The sequence below is a fragment of the Hipposideros armiger genome, unplaced genomic scaffold (genome assembly GCF_001890085.2).
Source record: "Hipposideros armiger isolate ML-2016 unplaced genomic scaffold, ASM189008v1 scaffold_691, whole genome shotgun sequence".
Taxonomy (NCBI): Eukaryota; Metazoa; Chordata; class Mammalia; order Chiroptera; family Hipposideridae; genus Hipposideros; species Hipposideros armiger.
The window spans coordinates 729516-747979 of NW_017732041.1; the positions used below are offsets into that span (position 1 = coordinate 729516).

Below are 18464 nucleotides of genomic sequence, written 5' to 3' on the forward strand. Positions count from 1 at the left end.
TTCACCATCTTAGCTGCAGAGGGCAGTGTCACTGGCCCCCATATGTGGGATCCGAACCGGGGCCCTCTGGCGTCCCAAGCCAGTTCTTAACCATCGCGCCACTCGGCCAGCCCCACAGTGTCTCTTGACCTGTAACTTCATATGGACCTTTAGCCATAGGGCAGACATAGGGTTAGGCAAAGCTGATTTAAAATATAGGCCTTGTTTAATGAAAGAGAGATATAGGTGAACAGACATCTACAGTATAACATTGCAAACGCTATACGAGTACTAAGAGTTTGGAAAGGTATCATGGAAACACAAAGGAAGAAAGAAGGGCCAAGCTCTCATGAGAATGGTCAGGGAAAGACTCAGTGGAGATGACAGTCAAGAAATAAGGAGGAGTCCAGGAGGAAAAAAAGGGAGGTTATACCAGGCAAAGGAAGCAGCATGTTTAAAGATTTGAAGCCACAATAAAATATAGTGTAATCAAAAGCATGCAGGTAGTGGTTCTCTTTGTTCTATGTCTTGCAACCCCAAGTAAATTTTCTTTCATGGAGCAATGTTTCTGCTGTATGAATGTATTGTACATCTCCTTTGATATTCCTTTGTGTAATACTTTTACCATTTTCCTTTTGATGTCCACACCTTTATCCTCTATTCTAGCCGCACCTTCATCAGTTGCCCTTTGTGTTTTCAAAAATCTTTTCAAGTGGAAAGCCCCTTTCCAAGTCTGTCAAAAGGGCAGTCATGTTTCGTCTGGATCCTCCCGTTTCTGCCATCTGAATTTTTCTTGCTCCTAAAGATTAGGAGAGCCAGAAACATTCACAAAGCTGGTCTCTTTCTCCCCACTGCACACTCACACTCACACATCTAACCCAGGTTCTCCCTCTCCAACAATCCATTTACCCACTCTGTGTGGTGTTCTTTCTCTATTGATGAGCATCAAGAACCCCAAGTCAACCACTTCAAGAGTGTGAACTTCCCCCTTGTCAAGTATTTGTATTTTATTGCAAAATTTTATTGTGCTTCCAAACTTTGGCACTCTGTCTTGTATATTACCTAGTCCTACTGCAAGCAGTGCTTTCTCTATATCTGTGTGGTTTTCTTAGGCCTCCATATCCCTTTAAATTAGCCACCTTTCCAGTTTTCCAGTCTTACTGAGATATAACTGGTTATCTGCTTTCTTTCTGTGATCTAATTCCTCCTCTTGTCTCAGAGACTCCTGTATTCCTTTCCCCGCCCCCCCCCTCTGGAACTTGGATCTCATCTATAGAGAAAACCTGTTAGTTTTGTCTTTTTTGGCCTTTCCTTGCACTAGTTTCTGTAGGGGCTCTTCTTTATTCCCGATCCTTTCTTTATTCCTCTGTGGACTTCAAACACAGGCCTCTCTTCTTGGGTAGTGGTTTCCTTTCCTCTGCAAGAGCCATCTTCTCCAGGCATTTTTATCTTCTCTGTTCCTCTTTCTGACAAGCTTATCTAAATTTCTGCTGCACCGTCAAATCCATTTTTAAAGAACTATAAATCATATGTAACATGTAACATTGATAATATTTTCTTCCATTCAACCAATAATCACTTCCGACATCACCCCCATGAGTCCCCAATGGCAACCTTTTCAAGGGGCCATCTTCCCACAAATATCTTCTTTCCTTTCTCGCTAAGCTCCTCATGCTACCTTGCCCTTACCTAAGACTTTGTTCTTCAGGCTCTTTCTGCTCATGTCATTTGTTGACACACATGTAAAGGACATCACTGGCTGTTCCAACAGCAGCCAGAAGCCATCTCTGATCTGAATTAAAAGCAGCCAGAATGTAGAGTGCCCATGGGCCTCTCAAAAGCTTTTTATTTCACACTCTCCTATTTCCTTATCCTAATACCAAATCTTTCTACCACTGTTAATGGAACTTCAACATATCGTAGTATTTTTTTTTCAATGAAACTGCTATATGACCTATATCCCCTGTAACAGTCCTGAAGAGAACTAACTGTCTTTAGCTTTAGCTTGGGGAAATCACCATGGTGCCTTGTGCTTTTCCTTCCGATACAGTCTACAAAATACATCCATTTTCTCTGTCATCTGAGGTTCACATCATGCTCTATTTCTGTGGATTTGAATTACTGCAAATACATCTCCTGGGTTCTTCCCAATTGAACTAATAATTAGGGTCCCTTCACATAGTCCCTCGTCAGGCAATGGCTCTCATCCTTATGAAGTGAACCCACATAAAAACCTCTTTCAAAATCCTCCCACTGCTTTCCTCGCCATTCCAAGTCTTTTATTTTCCTTAATGTCTGTCTTCCTTCTGTCCTCTTTTTTTTTTTTTTTTTTATTTTTTTTTTTTTTTTTAGCTGAGCCATCCTACCACCTGTTGGCAGCTCAGCAGCAACTCAGCTCAGGCCAGAAATCGAACCGGCGACCCTGTTGCTCAGAACTCACACTCTTGAGCGAGCTCTTACCCAACTGAGCCACTCGGCCGGCCCCTGTCCTCTTTCTAATGGAAGATAAATAGATAAACAAGCTTTTCCTTTACTCTTTTCCTCAAGTTTCTTTTCTCCCCTCTATTCCTTTCCCTGTTTTCCCACTGCCTTGCCTCCCCAACTCCAACTCTTCAGGGTTTTGGTGTTTTGGGTTATGTTTTTTATTTTCTTGTTTTGTCACTTTTTTCAAGACTCCTGTTTGCAATGTACAGACCCTATGACCAAGCAAAGCCAGAGTGGAGAACATGGGTTTGGCCTCTCTGACCTTCATAACCTTGCTTTTCAGTAGCTTTTTCCCCCTCACCAGCTTCTGTGTGACTTGCCTAAGTCTATTACTATTCTCTCTTTATCACCTTTTTTTGTTTTTTTCCTCCATGATTTTGAGCTCCCTTTGGCTCACAGATGGACCTTATGTAATCCTCACATAACAATAAAGTGGGTATTATTTATCTATTTTAATGGTACAGGAAGCACTTGATTATAGCGCCCCAATGAGCTGGTTAGTGGCAGAACTCAGGTCTGCTGAGCATTCACCCACTCTTTTATCCAGGCCTCCCTGCAGAGAAAAAGAACCTTCCTGGGGCAATGACATCTCCTAATTATGTGACATCTCCATTCTCTCCCAATTCTCTCTTGGTCACCATCATCCCAAACCTAAAAAGAGAAAAGTGTTCTCTAGAAAGAACAGCACCCTGGCTCCTGGGTTCTCTTTCAAAACCCTATGCCCCCACAGTTTGCTCTCCATTTAGTTAGGATGCTACAGAGTGACAGAAGGTCGGGATGTAAACTCTTTCCAGTTGTTGGGTTGATGAGTACAAATTTAATGTTGCTCTATCAGTAAGCCTATGTGGAACTCAGTCAAGTGCACATCTTGTACTAGAGAGGACACTTCTCAGGGTTCAAAGTGCCAAACGGTGCCTTCCAAGGATTACTTGGCATTGTCTGTCATGAGTGCTCCAGGATCAACGGCCCACCTTTGGACATAATATCTCTTTATAATGTTTCCTTTACAACTGCATAGGTCAAGTCCACATTTTTATTTAGAAATATGTGTCGCCCATATTTCAGAATTACTTGTTATCCACAAGAAGATAGCACAGCATCCCAGAATCCAAATAACTATTTGGAAGAGTCCACTTACCTCAGAGCCTCAAAGTCACATGAGGACAAAAAAATAGAATATTTCAAATTGGATCTGACCCAGAAAAATCAACGACATGTAGTTAATGGGGGGAGAATGTTAAAGGGACAAAGCAACTTGGAAAGGTTTGTCTTTGGATACCTTCTACAAATTGTTCTGCATTATTTCCCTTCCTCTTCATATGTCCTCAAAAAATTGGTCATTTACCAGGATCCTACTAAGGCCCTCTACTAACTAAAGCAGTGTCCCACATGTGGGGGTGGATACAAACACATCTTCCCCATTTTTGCCCATCTCCACTCACTTAGATAAATCTTCTGTAACCCAGGAAACTTGTCAACTAAAATTTAATACCACAATGGATTGCCATGTCATCCACTAGGTGGCAAAACAGTATTTCCTATTATTTTAAAGGACTCCTAGAGATCTAGCACTTTAGGGAAGGGAACAAAGGGTGGAATTTCAGGAACCACGGCATGCTACAGCGTGAGGAATCTCGACAAAAGAAACATCTGGGACTCACTTTCCAGTCCGCATTCTAGTCACATTCCCCTATCCTGCACTCAAAATTCACATAGAAGAAATTAAGCACAACAAATTCCTCTACCTTCCCTATAATGGTCCTTCATAATACATGTTGCTATAATGGCACTTACCAGTTTATGTTGAATTTTTGTTTTGATGCCTGTTCTCCCCAGCACAGAATAAGTTTCTTACTAGCAAGAACAAGTTTTAATCATCCCTGTTCCCCGTACCTGCACCATGATTGACATTGAAAACACAAAATAAGGGCTTAATAAACTGAATTAATGAAGTATAAGACTGTGTTGTTCATTTTCTATAAACCACAGAAAATGAAATTCATCACTAACAATGCTTTTGGAAACACCATTTGGAATTCATTCGTTTACTTGTATTAATTATGTTAGGCTAGGCTACGGTAACAGATAGACCCAAACATGTGATGATTCAGTCAAACAGAAACTTATTTCTTGCTCACTCAATAGTACAAGGTGGTACCACATTGGCAGGTAGGGCTCCGCTTTCCTACCGGAACCATTCAGAGATCTGGCTGATTGAAACTCTGCCATCTTCAATATGTGGATTCCAAAGTCACTGTCAGTCATAGGAGAGAGAAAAAGATCATAGGTAGGAGTTTGGGGGATTAAGTCTAGAAGTGTGCACATCACTTCTCTCTAGCAGTCTCTGCCAGAGTGGAGCATTCGTTCTTTGGCTCAATAAAAGTGTACTAATCACCTCCTACGTGCCAGGAACTATGCATATAGATAAAGAGGTACTATATAAACATGATCAAATTCATAGAAGTGAGATACAATCCAATAATCACACAAATCAATACATGCCTGCTTCACAGGGTTACAGTCATATTTATGGTCATGATTACAGTCATGGTACATGATTGTAACACATGATTACTATAACCAACATTTCAAAAGAAGAGTTCGGGGAGCTACTAAAGAATATATAAAAGGGCCTTATTTAGCCTGGTCAGTCAGGTAAGTGTTCTCCAAATCAGTGAACATTGAGGTGAGGCCTGAAAGAGGAGTACAGTTACCATGACGTATTTAATGATAAGAAGAAAACTGATGTAGCTGGAGCACAGAGGGGCAAGTGGCATAAGATGAGGCTGAGGAGGAAGCAGGTACCAGACCTTGGAGAATATCATAACTGATGGTAAAGACAGGTCTTTACCCCAAGACAGACAGAAGGCCTACTTGAGGATTGCATTTGTTATTAAAAAGGTGACTCTGCCCACTGTATTTCAACATAAAGCTCAAGGAGACTTAAAGACTTTTGGAATAACCCAAATGACACATTATTGGATTAGGGTAGTAAGTATTCTAATATTGGAATATTAGAGATTTATTTGATAGGGATGGAAACAGGTAAACCCACTTGAGAGATTCCTAATAGATTAAATCATAACTCTAATGAAGTCAAAGATCAATGATAACACCCAGTTTTCTGGTTTGAGCACTCGTTGGAGGCTGGTACCAATCACTGAAATAGAATGAACCATTTTTCGAGAAAGATCATGAATTCAGTTTTTGGCATTTGACCCTAAAAATGTGTATGAAATACTCTAATGTGGATATGATAAGCAGTTAAATGTATGAGTCTGAGGCACAGATAAAAGGTCTAAACCGAAGATACAAATTTAGGAATCCCTTCTAGATTGTAACTAAAGCTGTAGGCTGGGATAATATTCATTTATGAAGAAAACAAATGGACTAGGACTAAACCTTGGGAAAGGAATTCAAGAATGAGTGGCCAGAGGCAGATAAATCAAGAAAGCATTGTATTACACAATCCAAGGAAGAGAGGGAAGTCAACCAATTCTGCTGAAAGTTCAGGTTAACGCGACCTGAAAAATATTTGGCTTACTAAGATGGATGTCATTTAAAACCTTAACAGGAACCATTTCAATAAAATGATGGAGAGAGAAATCAGTGAACAAACATAATAGGGACAGGGATTGTAGTCAATGCATTCAAGAAGTTTGGCTATGAAAAGGAGCAGAGGGATTTGGCACTATAGAAAAGGGTGGTTGAAATAGGATTTTTGTTATAGTAATAACAAACACTCCTATAGTACATTTGATGTGTCAGTCACTCTTCTAACTATTTTACTTTGCCTTATGTTTTACTATTCTTATTTGGTTCATTGGTTTTACATGCTTTATTGTGTCCCAGTATCTAGAACGGTGCCTGGCACATAGAATATGCCCAATAAATACCTGTTTAATGAACAAATAGTGAGTTCATGGCTATGTCTCTGTCCAGTGCTCTTCCCAACACTCTGTTCTGCACTTTACTCTTACTCTTAATAGACATTTGATTTTTTGTTTTCATCATTCTTATTTTGATCATTTCAGAATAGTCACTTTGCTGTTAATTCTTATTTCTAATAGGACTACAAGTGTATCTGAATCAAAACAAACATTAAAGATATCATGAAGACATTTTGAAGATCTAAATCAAATAGAAACTCACCTTTAATTAAATTACATGAATTTTACACTTATACAAAATAACTTGGGTTACACTCTTAGGGACTTTGCATATGCATTCCTGTGCCTAGAACATTCTTGCCCTCTTCTTCACGGGGCTCACATTGGCTCTTCCTGCTGAACCTTCATATCTCAGCTCAGGTACCAGGGTGGCTGAAGAAATTGATAATGATTTTTGGGGGTACAAATCTCCAACTAAAGTCCTCATCTTCTTAATCTGATTACTAGACCCTGCAAAGTTTCAGCCTTCTCTTCTTGCTCCCATAGCATGTGTGCCACCTATATGGTTCAGTTAACACATTATATTGTGTTTCTCTATCTAAACCTGTGTCTCCACTGTGCTCTGAACTTCTTTTTTTTTTCTTTTTAAAGATTTTATTGGGTAATTGGGAGAGGTGAACAGCACTGGGGAATCGGGGGAAGGGGAACAGACAAGTTGCTGTTTTTGTTCTTCAGTCTAGTTGTGGAGGATGTTGCTTTTACTGGCCCAAGCTGGCACCATCATTGCGCTCTTCCAGGGAGAGGCAGATCAGTCGCCAGCCTCTGGACGGCTGCTCACAGCAGCTGCAGGCCCCTCACGCTGGCTGCCGGCTACACACGGTAGCTTATGGCAGCCCACTGCAGCAGGGAGCTGCAGACTACGCCATCACTGGTGACCCACGGCAGCCCAACCCCAGGTCGAGCTGCCTTCACCATCTTAGCTGCAGAGGGCAGTGTCACTGGCCCTCATATGTGAACCAGAGCCCTCTGGCGTCCCAAGCCAGTTCTTAACCAATGCTCCACTCAGCCATGAACTTCTTAAAATAATCTTATTCATTAGCTATTGATGGAGCCTAGATATGAAATGAGTGAACAAGTGAATGAATACAAAGTGAACAGGTTATACAGTATCCTCACAAAATAAGTATTCAAAGACATAACATACTGTCTCATTCACCTGAACTATTTACTGTACATTGTGCACTAGGCCAGATTCCATCTTTTTTTGCCTGGGTACATTCACAGCAACATTTCACACTGTGACCATCTGGACAATTAGATGTAAATACCGACTTGGCAGATACTTCAGGGGTATGAAAGTAGTTGTGGGAATAAAATGAATTTGCAAGATGCTACTACTCAAAGGACATATTTAAAGCCACTCATTCTGTTATTAAAATTAAAAGCCTGATATTGTCCTTCTTATAAATAAATGTTAGTCTTTTTTTGTTTTTTGTTTTGTTTTGTTTTTTAACAAATGGAGAATATGCATAGTTGGGGTTTTATTTTGAATGATTATTGGACTGCCATTTGTTTGTCACTTCTAAATAGATTCCCAACCTCAAACAAAAATCCTCTACTCAGAGAATCAATTGCCAATTTAAAACATAGAAAAATCCTACAATTAACATAAATAGAATATGTCCTTTTAAAATGTCACAGCATTAAGTCAATTCAGGTACCTTTTTAAAACTCATTCAAAAGTAACGCATTTCCACCAAGCATATGAACTTAGCTCCATTTGCAAAGGTCATCAAGTGAACCCCTGTTTTTACACATAAAATGATGTATGGTGTTATAGAAGCCATCATATAAATATTCATTTTCCATCAAACTTTTATTTATCCATTAGATATGACCTCTGCTCTAATACCTATTGATAATGCTTTTCAAAAAGGAAAGGTATTGCTGTAGTTGTCTATTAAATCATTAATTCCTGTCTACTCTATTTAGTGACTGCTTCAAAAACAAAAACAGAACTATCAAGCAACTCAGAACAAAGGTGCTTTCTGATTGTCAGCTCTATGTTTTAAAAAAGCAGGTTAATTTCTGAATCTCACAGTTGGAACTTTCTAACACTAACTGGCAGTTTCCACCTAGTTATCAAGGCAATTGACTAAAATAAATTATACATAAAGCTGAAATTTCTAATAGTAATAAGGCCCCTTCATGAGATAATCACACCAGCAAAAGCACTCATTTGTTGGCTGCAACTCTACAGGGTCTTTAAATTATCTTATAAAAACTACATTTCCAGAAATGTTTTCATTTCTAGTTTATGATAGGGCTAACATGGCAATGAGAATGGAATATCCACATGGGTGGTCAGTTGAAATATTAGTCATTCCAATCTGACAGTAAACTCATGATTTTGAGACAAAGGACCTTGTTTCATTCAGTTCCACACTGAGAAACCTGTGTAATCTTATGTAACCTCTGAGTCTTAAAGTCTTCATTAATAAAATGCACATAATACCATAGTATCGACTTCGCATGGCTGTTATGGAGAAAATTAGACAGAATTGTCAAGGAGCAGTAAAGATCCGACATGTAGATTTGGGTATCATCTTTCTATGTAAATTTTCCAAGAACTACTTTCATTTCCCATTGCCATAACCCCACTAAAGGAAAAGTTTTTAAAATTTAGAAAATCTTAGTTTCTAGAACTTTAGAGTGATAGATAAAATGTTTAATAGTAAATCTTTATATTATTATCCAATCAACTTTCTTCCAAACTGACATGTGAAAACTATGAAATAAGAGTTTGATGTGAAACTCTCCACATAAAACTTTCAGATCATTCTGAGGATGAATTGATAAACAAATGTGGTCCATCCACACACTGGAATACTATTCAGCCTTAAAAAGGAGGAAAATTCTGACACAAGCTATAACATGAATCAACCCTAAGGACTTTGTGCTGAGTGAAATAAACCAGACACAAAAGGGAAAAAAAAATGTTCAGATCTTTCTAATCCTTCTATTGTATGTAAATGACAAGAGATACAGTAAAACTTCCACATGCTAGAACCAGACTCTAGAGACAGAAGTGCATCATCATCTAATCAAATGTCCTAAATCAATGAATCAAGGATAAAACCAGCATGTAATGGAAGAAGGTTGCCCCTATTCTCAAACTTTTCATTTTAGAAAATTATTAAAGCTGACTTTTAAAGAATTAGAAAAAGCATATACTTATACCTTAGATAGTTACAACGCAGAAAATTTAATGAACAAGATAAAGGTTCATATAAATTGGATATTTTCCTCACCTTTCTAGAAAATTAGTTTTTCCTTATCTGCTTAATGCCATAAAAGACACAAATTCCAGAAAAAAAGTGACTAGCTTTCAAATGGCTTATAGATCCAGAAGTAATAATATTTTAAAACACTGAAAAACAACTTCAATTAATATAAAAAAATACATGTTTAATTTGGCATACCAATTATGATAATTTTATGTGCAAATGAAATTGTACATGTGCAAATTTCTAAATTAGGTAAATGTAGGTCTGTGGAGGGTGCTAAAATAAGCACTTTGTCATATTTCTCTTTCTCTGATATTTTCTTGCTTTCAAACATTCATTCTTCATCCCACAGCTTTAAAATTATAGGAAACTTCACATATTTCTCCTACTTGAGGTGTGTTTTTTCAAACTCTATAACTTCTCTCATCTAAAGCTAAATAGTATGTAAAACCTTAAAAATATTCTATATGTCATTAGATTCAATAAAAAGATACTAGAAGATAGGCGACTTGTGGCATTTCTTTAAAACGATTGAGATGCCCATAAATTAATTGCAGAAATAAATGACAGGCCGTAAAGAGAAGTGTCATTTAAGAGAGAACAGTCATGTCTAAAATGCCTAATTAGAACAGTTACAGTAACCTGGTTCTGCAACAGAGTGAGCTCCCCAGGAAAGATATTGGGGTGAAAAAACAGAATCCTGCAGAAAGAACCCTCCTCTTAATGAGCATTTCTTAACAGAAATTGTGTTCATTTACATTTCTCTTATCTCATAAGATTCAGATGCATTTGTCTACACTTTGTATTAATTTCTATGATATTGACTCTCATTCTGTATGTTCAAAGACTCTGAAAAATAATTTATTCCACTAAATTCTCCTGATATGTAAATTACTTTGTAGGGGTGAATGGGCACTTCTGGTGAAGTTAGCACATTAGAAGTTACTATTATCTACACTAATGGAAAAGAGCTATGACCTAGATAACTCGAAACGGGGGTATTATCTAAAATTTCCATTTATTTGCTCTTTGGAATTGTGTGGAAAGTGAATTCAGGCAAGGACCCTGTCTGCAAGGAGTTTACAGTCATGTAGGAAAACCAAGACATGTGCACAATTAGACCAAAAAAAAGTCCTTAGTAACATGAGAGATGTATGGGTAAGATCTATGAGTACTCAAGGAATGAGAGAATTGGGGCTATAAATACACATGGTGATGTTTTCAAAAAAGCATTACTTAAGCAGAAAGAGTACCATTTCTTTCCTTTTTTCTTCCCCTCTCTCTCTCTCTCTCTCTCTCTCTCTCTCTCTCTCACACTCACACACACACACACACACACACACACACACAAATACAGAATATATTACTTCTCACTTATAGATAAATCATAAAACAGGTAGATACCTTTTTTTTCTGTAAAGGTGGATATAATGACTACCCTAAGAAAGGAAATACATTTCCTTAAACTGTTAAATTACATCTAGGCAGTTATTTCCACAGTGGAGACACTGGCTCACTTCACATACACGAAGTTATGGATAAGGCCAAATACAGTCACAATAAGCATAGAGCATGAGAGGACCTTAGGCTACGGCCTTCTGTACCTCATTCCTACATTAAAAGTCTATGCAGAAGTCTGACACAACCACTACCTTCTTTGGAATCAGAGTTCACCTGTTTTTGCAGGAGGGGGTGGGAGCAATAAGAAATAAACCCTAATTTACCATGTCTAATTTCCTACATCAGAAAGCAGTCTAAAGCCTCCAGCATCTCTCACCACATCTCTCTCATGCTTATAAATATGAATGCAAAAGTTCTGATACCATGGTTCTTAGTTAGTTGTCCCAAAGAGTAAGACACTTCAGGTAGGAGAACCCATCACAATCCTTTCTGGAAAAATATAATAGTTCTATATATCATCATTTTAAACTGACTCATTTGTTCAGAAATGCCTGGGTACAGGACTGGTGAATGTGCTTTGGGCCTGAAATACAGTACCAGTGAAATAACATGAGGGACTATGGGGTGCTTCGTTTTGTATTACTATGTATTTGTTTTCCAACCTGCCCTTAGATTTTTACAAATATTAGGATAAGGAAAAAGAAAGTTAGATCTCCCTTGAAATGAATAAAACTGAAAGTGCACAAATTTACTTTGTTGCCTTTCATGTCCTAGAAAGTCAGAATGTCTCATCAATAAGTAGAATTTAGTGGAACACAAATAAAAGTCTTTTTCCCCAAAATCTAAAGTATTAGTTATAATCCTATTTGAAATGTAAAGGGAGAAAAATTTAGGCAGGGTCGATTTTACTACAAAAGTGTTAGGCTCCTTTCAAAGGTATTTAATAAAGTTATGAAAATTTTATTCAGAGTGGAGTCTCTAAAAAAGTCATCTTGGGCTCATTTCCTGAACTGTTGAATTATGGATATATTTTGACAAATGTTGAAGTATAAAGGAGCTGTTTATAAACAGAAAAGGGTTACAGTCCCTCTTGACAATACCTTGGTAAATGAAAGACCACCAGGTAAATGACAACGAACCTAAGAGTGTTCAAATTCTAACTGTCATAAGCCCCCTCCCGAGGAATTTACAATGCATATGTACAAATATTCACCTTTGTCTGAAAATTTACTTAAACCTTCATATTGGTTTTCACAGCAAGAGAAATTGGGTGATATCTGCTTCTCCCTTCGCTACGTACCTACGGCTGGCAAACTGACTGTTGTCATTCTGGAGGCAAAGAACCTGAAGAAGATGGATGTGGGTGGCTTATCTGGTAAGTCTGTGATGTTTATTGTTTCCTTTAAATGCTGTTTCATCATGGTTACCAGATGCATAGCACGCATGCTGTGACTCCCCAGTGCTTAATTGATCACACTTCTCTTTCCTACGGAGGCTGGAAGCAATCTCAAAATTTATCCCAACACAGCACCCCAGGAGGCCACTCTCAATGTATTGGAATTGGCACAGAGGATGAAATCTGTTTTCCTGCTTCATAGCTAAATGATCAATTGTCAGTTCTATAGCATTGAAAGCTGAAGATATTTGCTTCTCTTCTAAAAGGCAATGCCTATGACCAATTATAATTTTGTTGAGTTCTTTTGGGTTTTTGGTTTTTGGGTCAAAATGACCCCAGGATATGAAAAACAGTGTTTCTCTGAGACTTCTTAGGTATTTTATGGCCTAGCATAGTGTTTAACAATACTGTTTTATTAAAGATTCTGCATTTTAAATGTATGTGAGTAAATAAAATCTGTTTGAGGGTAAATCCCCGTGGTGATGCATTTATTTTCTACAGCTTATATTGGGGATAGAAAAGACTTGGATTTATAGCTCTATGCAACCCCACCTTAGTTTTAAAAAAAATTGAGTAAAGTACTATATTCTTGTTCAAAAGCAAAGTCAATTCAAGGGCTTATCATTTCCACAGTTGAACATAATTTTTTATTTTCTTCTCTGTGTGATTAAATCAATTATATTTAATTTTCCAGTAAATTATTACACTGTGAGACATTTTCTTGATATGTCACAAGGTCATCACAAACAGGCTATTGTTGTCATTGTTTGTGGGCCATGGCACTGGAACTAACATTAACGGTTATTCAGTGCTTTCTCTAATAAAAATATTGCAAACTTCAAAAGGTCACCCTAATGCAGCCTGGTAATTTTATATTCTAAAGCATAACAGCTAAAAAACACTAGAGCTAAGTTTCTACTTACTGAACCACTAATTTGTCAACAAAATTCTCCTGGTGCCTAAGTTTATTTCTCTTTATAAGTAAGTCGCCTGAGGACACTGCACTAATTCTTTTAAGTCACTAAGACCTCATTCAATAGCTGACTGCTTCTATTGCTTAATAGCATAAAGAATAAATTTAAAGCAATGAGCGTACTTTCCTCTAAAAATGTAAAGAGTGCTTAATGTGTCTAACATGCAGAATATATGCATATATGTACATATATGTCTATACACATATGCACCTTTCCTAGCCCTATCCCCTGAAAAGACCTTAAAACAGAAAGATCAATTAGTAATGAGCATCCCTAGCACCAGATATAGTTTGAAAATATAATTTCTCACTAAAAGAACCTGGGACTTATTAGAGAAATGGGAGACTCCAGGTGGGACACAGGAACTGTACAAGACAAGCCTAGAACATCTCATAATACCTGAAAGCAAGGAAGCTATCAAAGACTAGTGGGGTCATGTCAGAAGACGTAGGGGCCACTTTAAAGAGGCTTCCAATGGCCGAAGATATAATCATTAGAGCAGCAAAATAATAAATACTTTAATCTAAAAAAAAAAAAACCATAATGAGTATTTACTGTGACTATATGTGAAAAAATTCTGAGAACTGTTTAACCACAAGAACAGTTCACTCTGGGATTACTACTTAGTATCCTGAGGTGTGACTTCAGATGCTTTTGAGCTTTTCCTTTCCTTTGGTTCAATAGGAAGATACTATTACACGTCCCTTCGTACCCACTCGCACAGGCTCCATTCCAAACTTCCATGCCAACCATCTCATCATCACCTGTGTCTAGTACTCTCCTAGTCTGCCTGCCTCCCAGATTATCTTACACCCTTCAGTGCTGCCTCCATTCCTTGCTTAAGTCATTTTCTTCACCTAGAATTCTCTTCCATCCAATATGCCTATAGCTAAATCCTACCTGTTCTTCAGGTCCAGCTTAAGTCTTACTTCCTGCATCCATTAAACAAACATGTCCCTACTTGATGTTAGGCATTGTTCTGAAGCTAGGTTTACATCAGTGAACACAACAGGCAAAAAAAAACCATGCCTTCAGGCAGCTTCCATTTCAGTGTGGGGAGCCAAGAAATTAGAAAAGCACCTAGTGTGCCCAAAGGCGAAAAGTGCCCCCAAGAAAGCAAAGCAGGGAAGTGGGGTAAGGAATACTGGGGAGTGGTGGTAGATGGGACAGTCAGAGAAAGCCTCATGAACAGGTAACATTTTGACAACATCCTGGAAAGGGGGAGGAAGGAAGCCTTGGGGTGTCTGGCAGGGAACATTTTAGAAGTGGGGACTCCATGAAGCCTTTTTTCATCCATCCCAATAGAACAAATCTTTCCTTTTTAAAATGCCAATAGCCATTTGTTGGTACCCTTCAAACATCATGCTTCTCTTTCACTAGAATGTGCTCTGTATTTATATCTCCCACAATGCCCTCCCTGAGTGGTGGCAATGAGTGTAGCTGCTGAATAAACAATGAATTATTTACAAAGGAGCTATGGCCTGAAAAAACAAGTCTTGCATTTCAAATTTGTTTAACCTACTTACCATTAAAATAACTTTAAGCACTTTGATGGTCTGTCTCAAAGTAAGTTGGCCTATGTATGTCCTATGAGACCAAAATTATATAATGAGATTATTCTAGGTAATTCAAATGTCAAATTACATTTGCTGGAAATTGGAACCAATGTGGGTTGTTTTGTCAAAGTTTAAATCGCATTCTGCCACTACTTGCAATTTTACATTGGACAAGTTATTTAAGCTTTCTGAGCGTTATTGTGTTAACTGTAAAGTGGGAGTAATAAGAGAACCGTGTTTATAAGATTGTTGTGAAAAAAGTGAATGAAAGCACTGGGTCTGACACACCTAAGTGCTCACTAAACATTAATTATTTCTATGAATAACTTTATCAAATCTTGCATTAAATATACAAAATGTGAACACACCCAATGGGCAGTTTAACCAATTATTTGATTCAATGGAAAAAGAAAGTTCATTTGTTTGTTTGATGGGACTGACTGATCAATTCAGGCAAAATGATTTCAGTAGACCATGTTTTACACATACCTAATAGTGAATTAAGACCAAGTAAGGAATTAATCAACAAAATTGAAGAAAATAAGAAATGGAAATTTTTAAAATAACTTTTCTTACTATTCTCCAACAAAGTCTGTTTCTTTCTTTCTTACTGTTAATTCAAAATGCACTGCACAAATATTTTGTCTCTATCATATACCAATGCAAACCATGTAAACTCCAACCCTCCATACTTTGCAATTTAGAAATCCCTTTTCTAAAAAAACCTTGGTTTCCTCATGTGGTTGTCATGATAGACCTGTGATGAATTTCGGAAGCTAATATTCTCAGAAAATTGAAGCTTAGAGACATTAGATAATGTACATGAATCATCTTGATCCATGTCTGGCACATAGGAGGCATTCAATACTGGCCATTGTTTTTGTCCTTAGTATTAACAGTCAAAGCCACTTGATTTATAGGTTGGTTGTATGGCGGAGATTGACGCTCAGGCCCTCCGATTCCCAATACACCATTCAGCCTTCTCCACACCCCCACCTTTAAGATGGGAAAACAGGGATTCCACAGCTCTAATATGCTAAAGGTACCTCCTCTGACTGAAGCTGAAACACCAAGATGAGGTCCTCAGGGTTAGGAAGGCTAAACATGGAGGCTTCAAGGATTGCAGGAAATCGACACATTCTTGGAGACTGGGGAGATTTCCATGTGTATAAATCCCAAAGAACACTCTCAGTCAAACCGCTCCCTGGCACCCCCTAGCTTTTCTTCCCAGAATCACGAGCTGACTGTTAACCTCACTTCTGGAAGTGGTTTCTGGAAGATTTCTCTCCTTGCTTGATCCAGTACGACACAGAATGCAGTCTTGTAAACAGTTCCATTTCCCTTTCCCTGAAGCTAGCACATAGTGCTTTTGAAATATTTCTAAGTGTTTGTATGCTAGGAACCATGGCAAATCAACCAGGTAAACAGTTTGTAGCCCTGCTGCCTAAATTGTGAAGAGAACAAAAGTATGTCAAATACAGTATCAAGGGATTCTAATCATATGCATCTCCTAAACATCAAGGAGCTAGAGAAGTGGCTATGACATAGAATCAGATCAGAGATGTCCCCAGGGCTGGTTCGAGAAAGTGTGGTCAAGTGTCCTCTCTCATCATTTCTTTCTCCCATTTACTTTCCACCCCAAATGCCACCCCCAGTCTTCTTGACCATCACCTTTCCTGTCTTATCTTGGGGATTTGTCCTATAAAAAGCAAAGGGTAGGATTATAGGAGAGTTCCCTCCAAAGCATCTAAGTCTCAAAAAAAATAAGGAGGGGCAATGAGATTCAGAAATGGCAGCAACTACTTAAGGAAGATTACGGAGGAAGTAAAAAGGAGACTCGAGGTAGTAAAGGAGTCAACATCCATATATGTCATCCTATATGGATTAGCCACTGAGACCTAATTCAGTAACATTGACCTTGCCAGCCTACCTACTCAAGCCCCTCCCCTCACAATATTCTCTCTTTTCTATAAGATGCAATTTTTAAAAGTTATTCATGGGTTTGTCTTCTCTCATTTCTATCATCCTAGAAATATAACTTGGGAAATACAGCCAATTTAAAAATTTGAAGTAATCTAGGAACGAACAATTTATTCAACCTTAGGAAACCACTAGATTCCACACAGAAACCACGAATCAGCAGAGACAAATCATTCTTTCAAGCATTATTCATCAATATGTGATACTCTAGCCAGATAGGCGGGAAGTTGGAGGGATGGGTAAAAAAGGAGAAGGGATTAAGAAGTACAAATTGGTAGTTACAAAATAGTCATGAGGATGTAAAGTACAGCATAAAGAATACAGTCAATATTGTTAATAATTGTATGTGGTATCAGGCAGGTACTAGATTTATCAGGTTGATTGCTTCATAAGTTATATAAATGTCTAATTACTATGTTGTACATATGGAACTAATATAATAATGTATGTCAACTGTAATAGAAAAATAAAAAATATAGTTTTAAAAAAAGGATGTAATATTCTACCTACACCTGAGTCACCCAGGGTTCATGTTAAAATTTCAGATTTCAGGGACCACCCCAGTCTCAGCTATAACAGAATATCTAGGGATAGCAATCTAGAAATTACATTTTAAACAATGTTTCATGTTATTCTTATGCATCTTAAGTTTGAAAACTACACTTTATGGAGTGTATAGAGAGTGTTATATGATGCTACAGTAGCAATCATATTGCAATATATAAACTTATCAAGATGTTTTATACCTTAAACTTACACAATGTTATATGTCAATTATATCTTATTTTAAAATTTAAAGAAAGAAAAATACACTTTAGAGATTTAAATGCTATGTCATAATTTTACCTGAGGTCCAGATCAGCTGAATTCCAAATTATAATAGAATTTTTTTGGTTAGTGATGCAGAATACACCCTTTGCCTTACATACTGGAATTTTCTTGAAGAAGTTCCATTTCTTTCATCAGACCAGTATCCTCTTTCCTGAAAGATACCTTGCCCACTTGCCTAAATTATTGTCTTTTTTTTCTTCAGTCTCTTCCATTAAAAGAGAAGATAAAAGCAATAGATGCTTCCTTTATACATTTGTGACCACCACTCTATCTGTCCTTCCATTATTGCTGAAAGCATGACAAAGAAAACCACTCCAAATTCAATTGATTTGAACTAAAAGCCACTAGTCTGGGAGCTGGGCCAATAAATAAAGTGGCAAAAACTTATATGAGCCAATTAGATATGGATATGCAAATTAATTGGCCATGATATCAGGGTCAAGCAATAATATGCAAATAAACTGGCATCTTATTGAGCTAACAAGACAGGAATATGCATAAGTTGGCTGTGATGTCAGAAGGCTTCATCATGATTTTAGGCTTGAATGTTAGAATATAAAATTCTGTGACACTTCAAAATGTTTAACTACAATATTGATCAAATAATTTGAATCCCTAAGATGTGAATAAATTGATCTAAAAATATAAATGACAAATCTTTAAACTGGATCATCCTGGAAACTGAG

General features: G+C 37.6%; 1 protein-coding gene across 3 annotated transcripts in view; it reads left to right on the plus strand.

Moving 5' to 3' along the window:
- The window catches only part of SYT1 (synaptotagmin 1), a 550863-nt gene that overhangs the window by 447838 nt on the left and 84561 nt on the right, over positions 1 to 18464 (plus strand). For all 3 annotated transcript variants that reach the window (XM_019626840.1, XM_019626838.1, XM_019626837.1), the window contains one exon: positions 12299 to 12416. In XM_019626840.1, coding sequence (XP_019482385.1) covers positions 12299 to 12416 — 118 coding nt within the window. The remainder of the gene's footprint in view (positions 1 to 12298; positions 12417 to 18464) is intronic.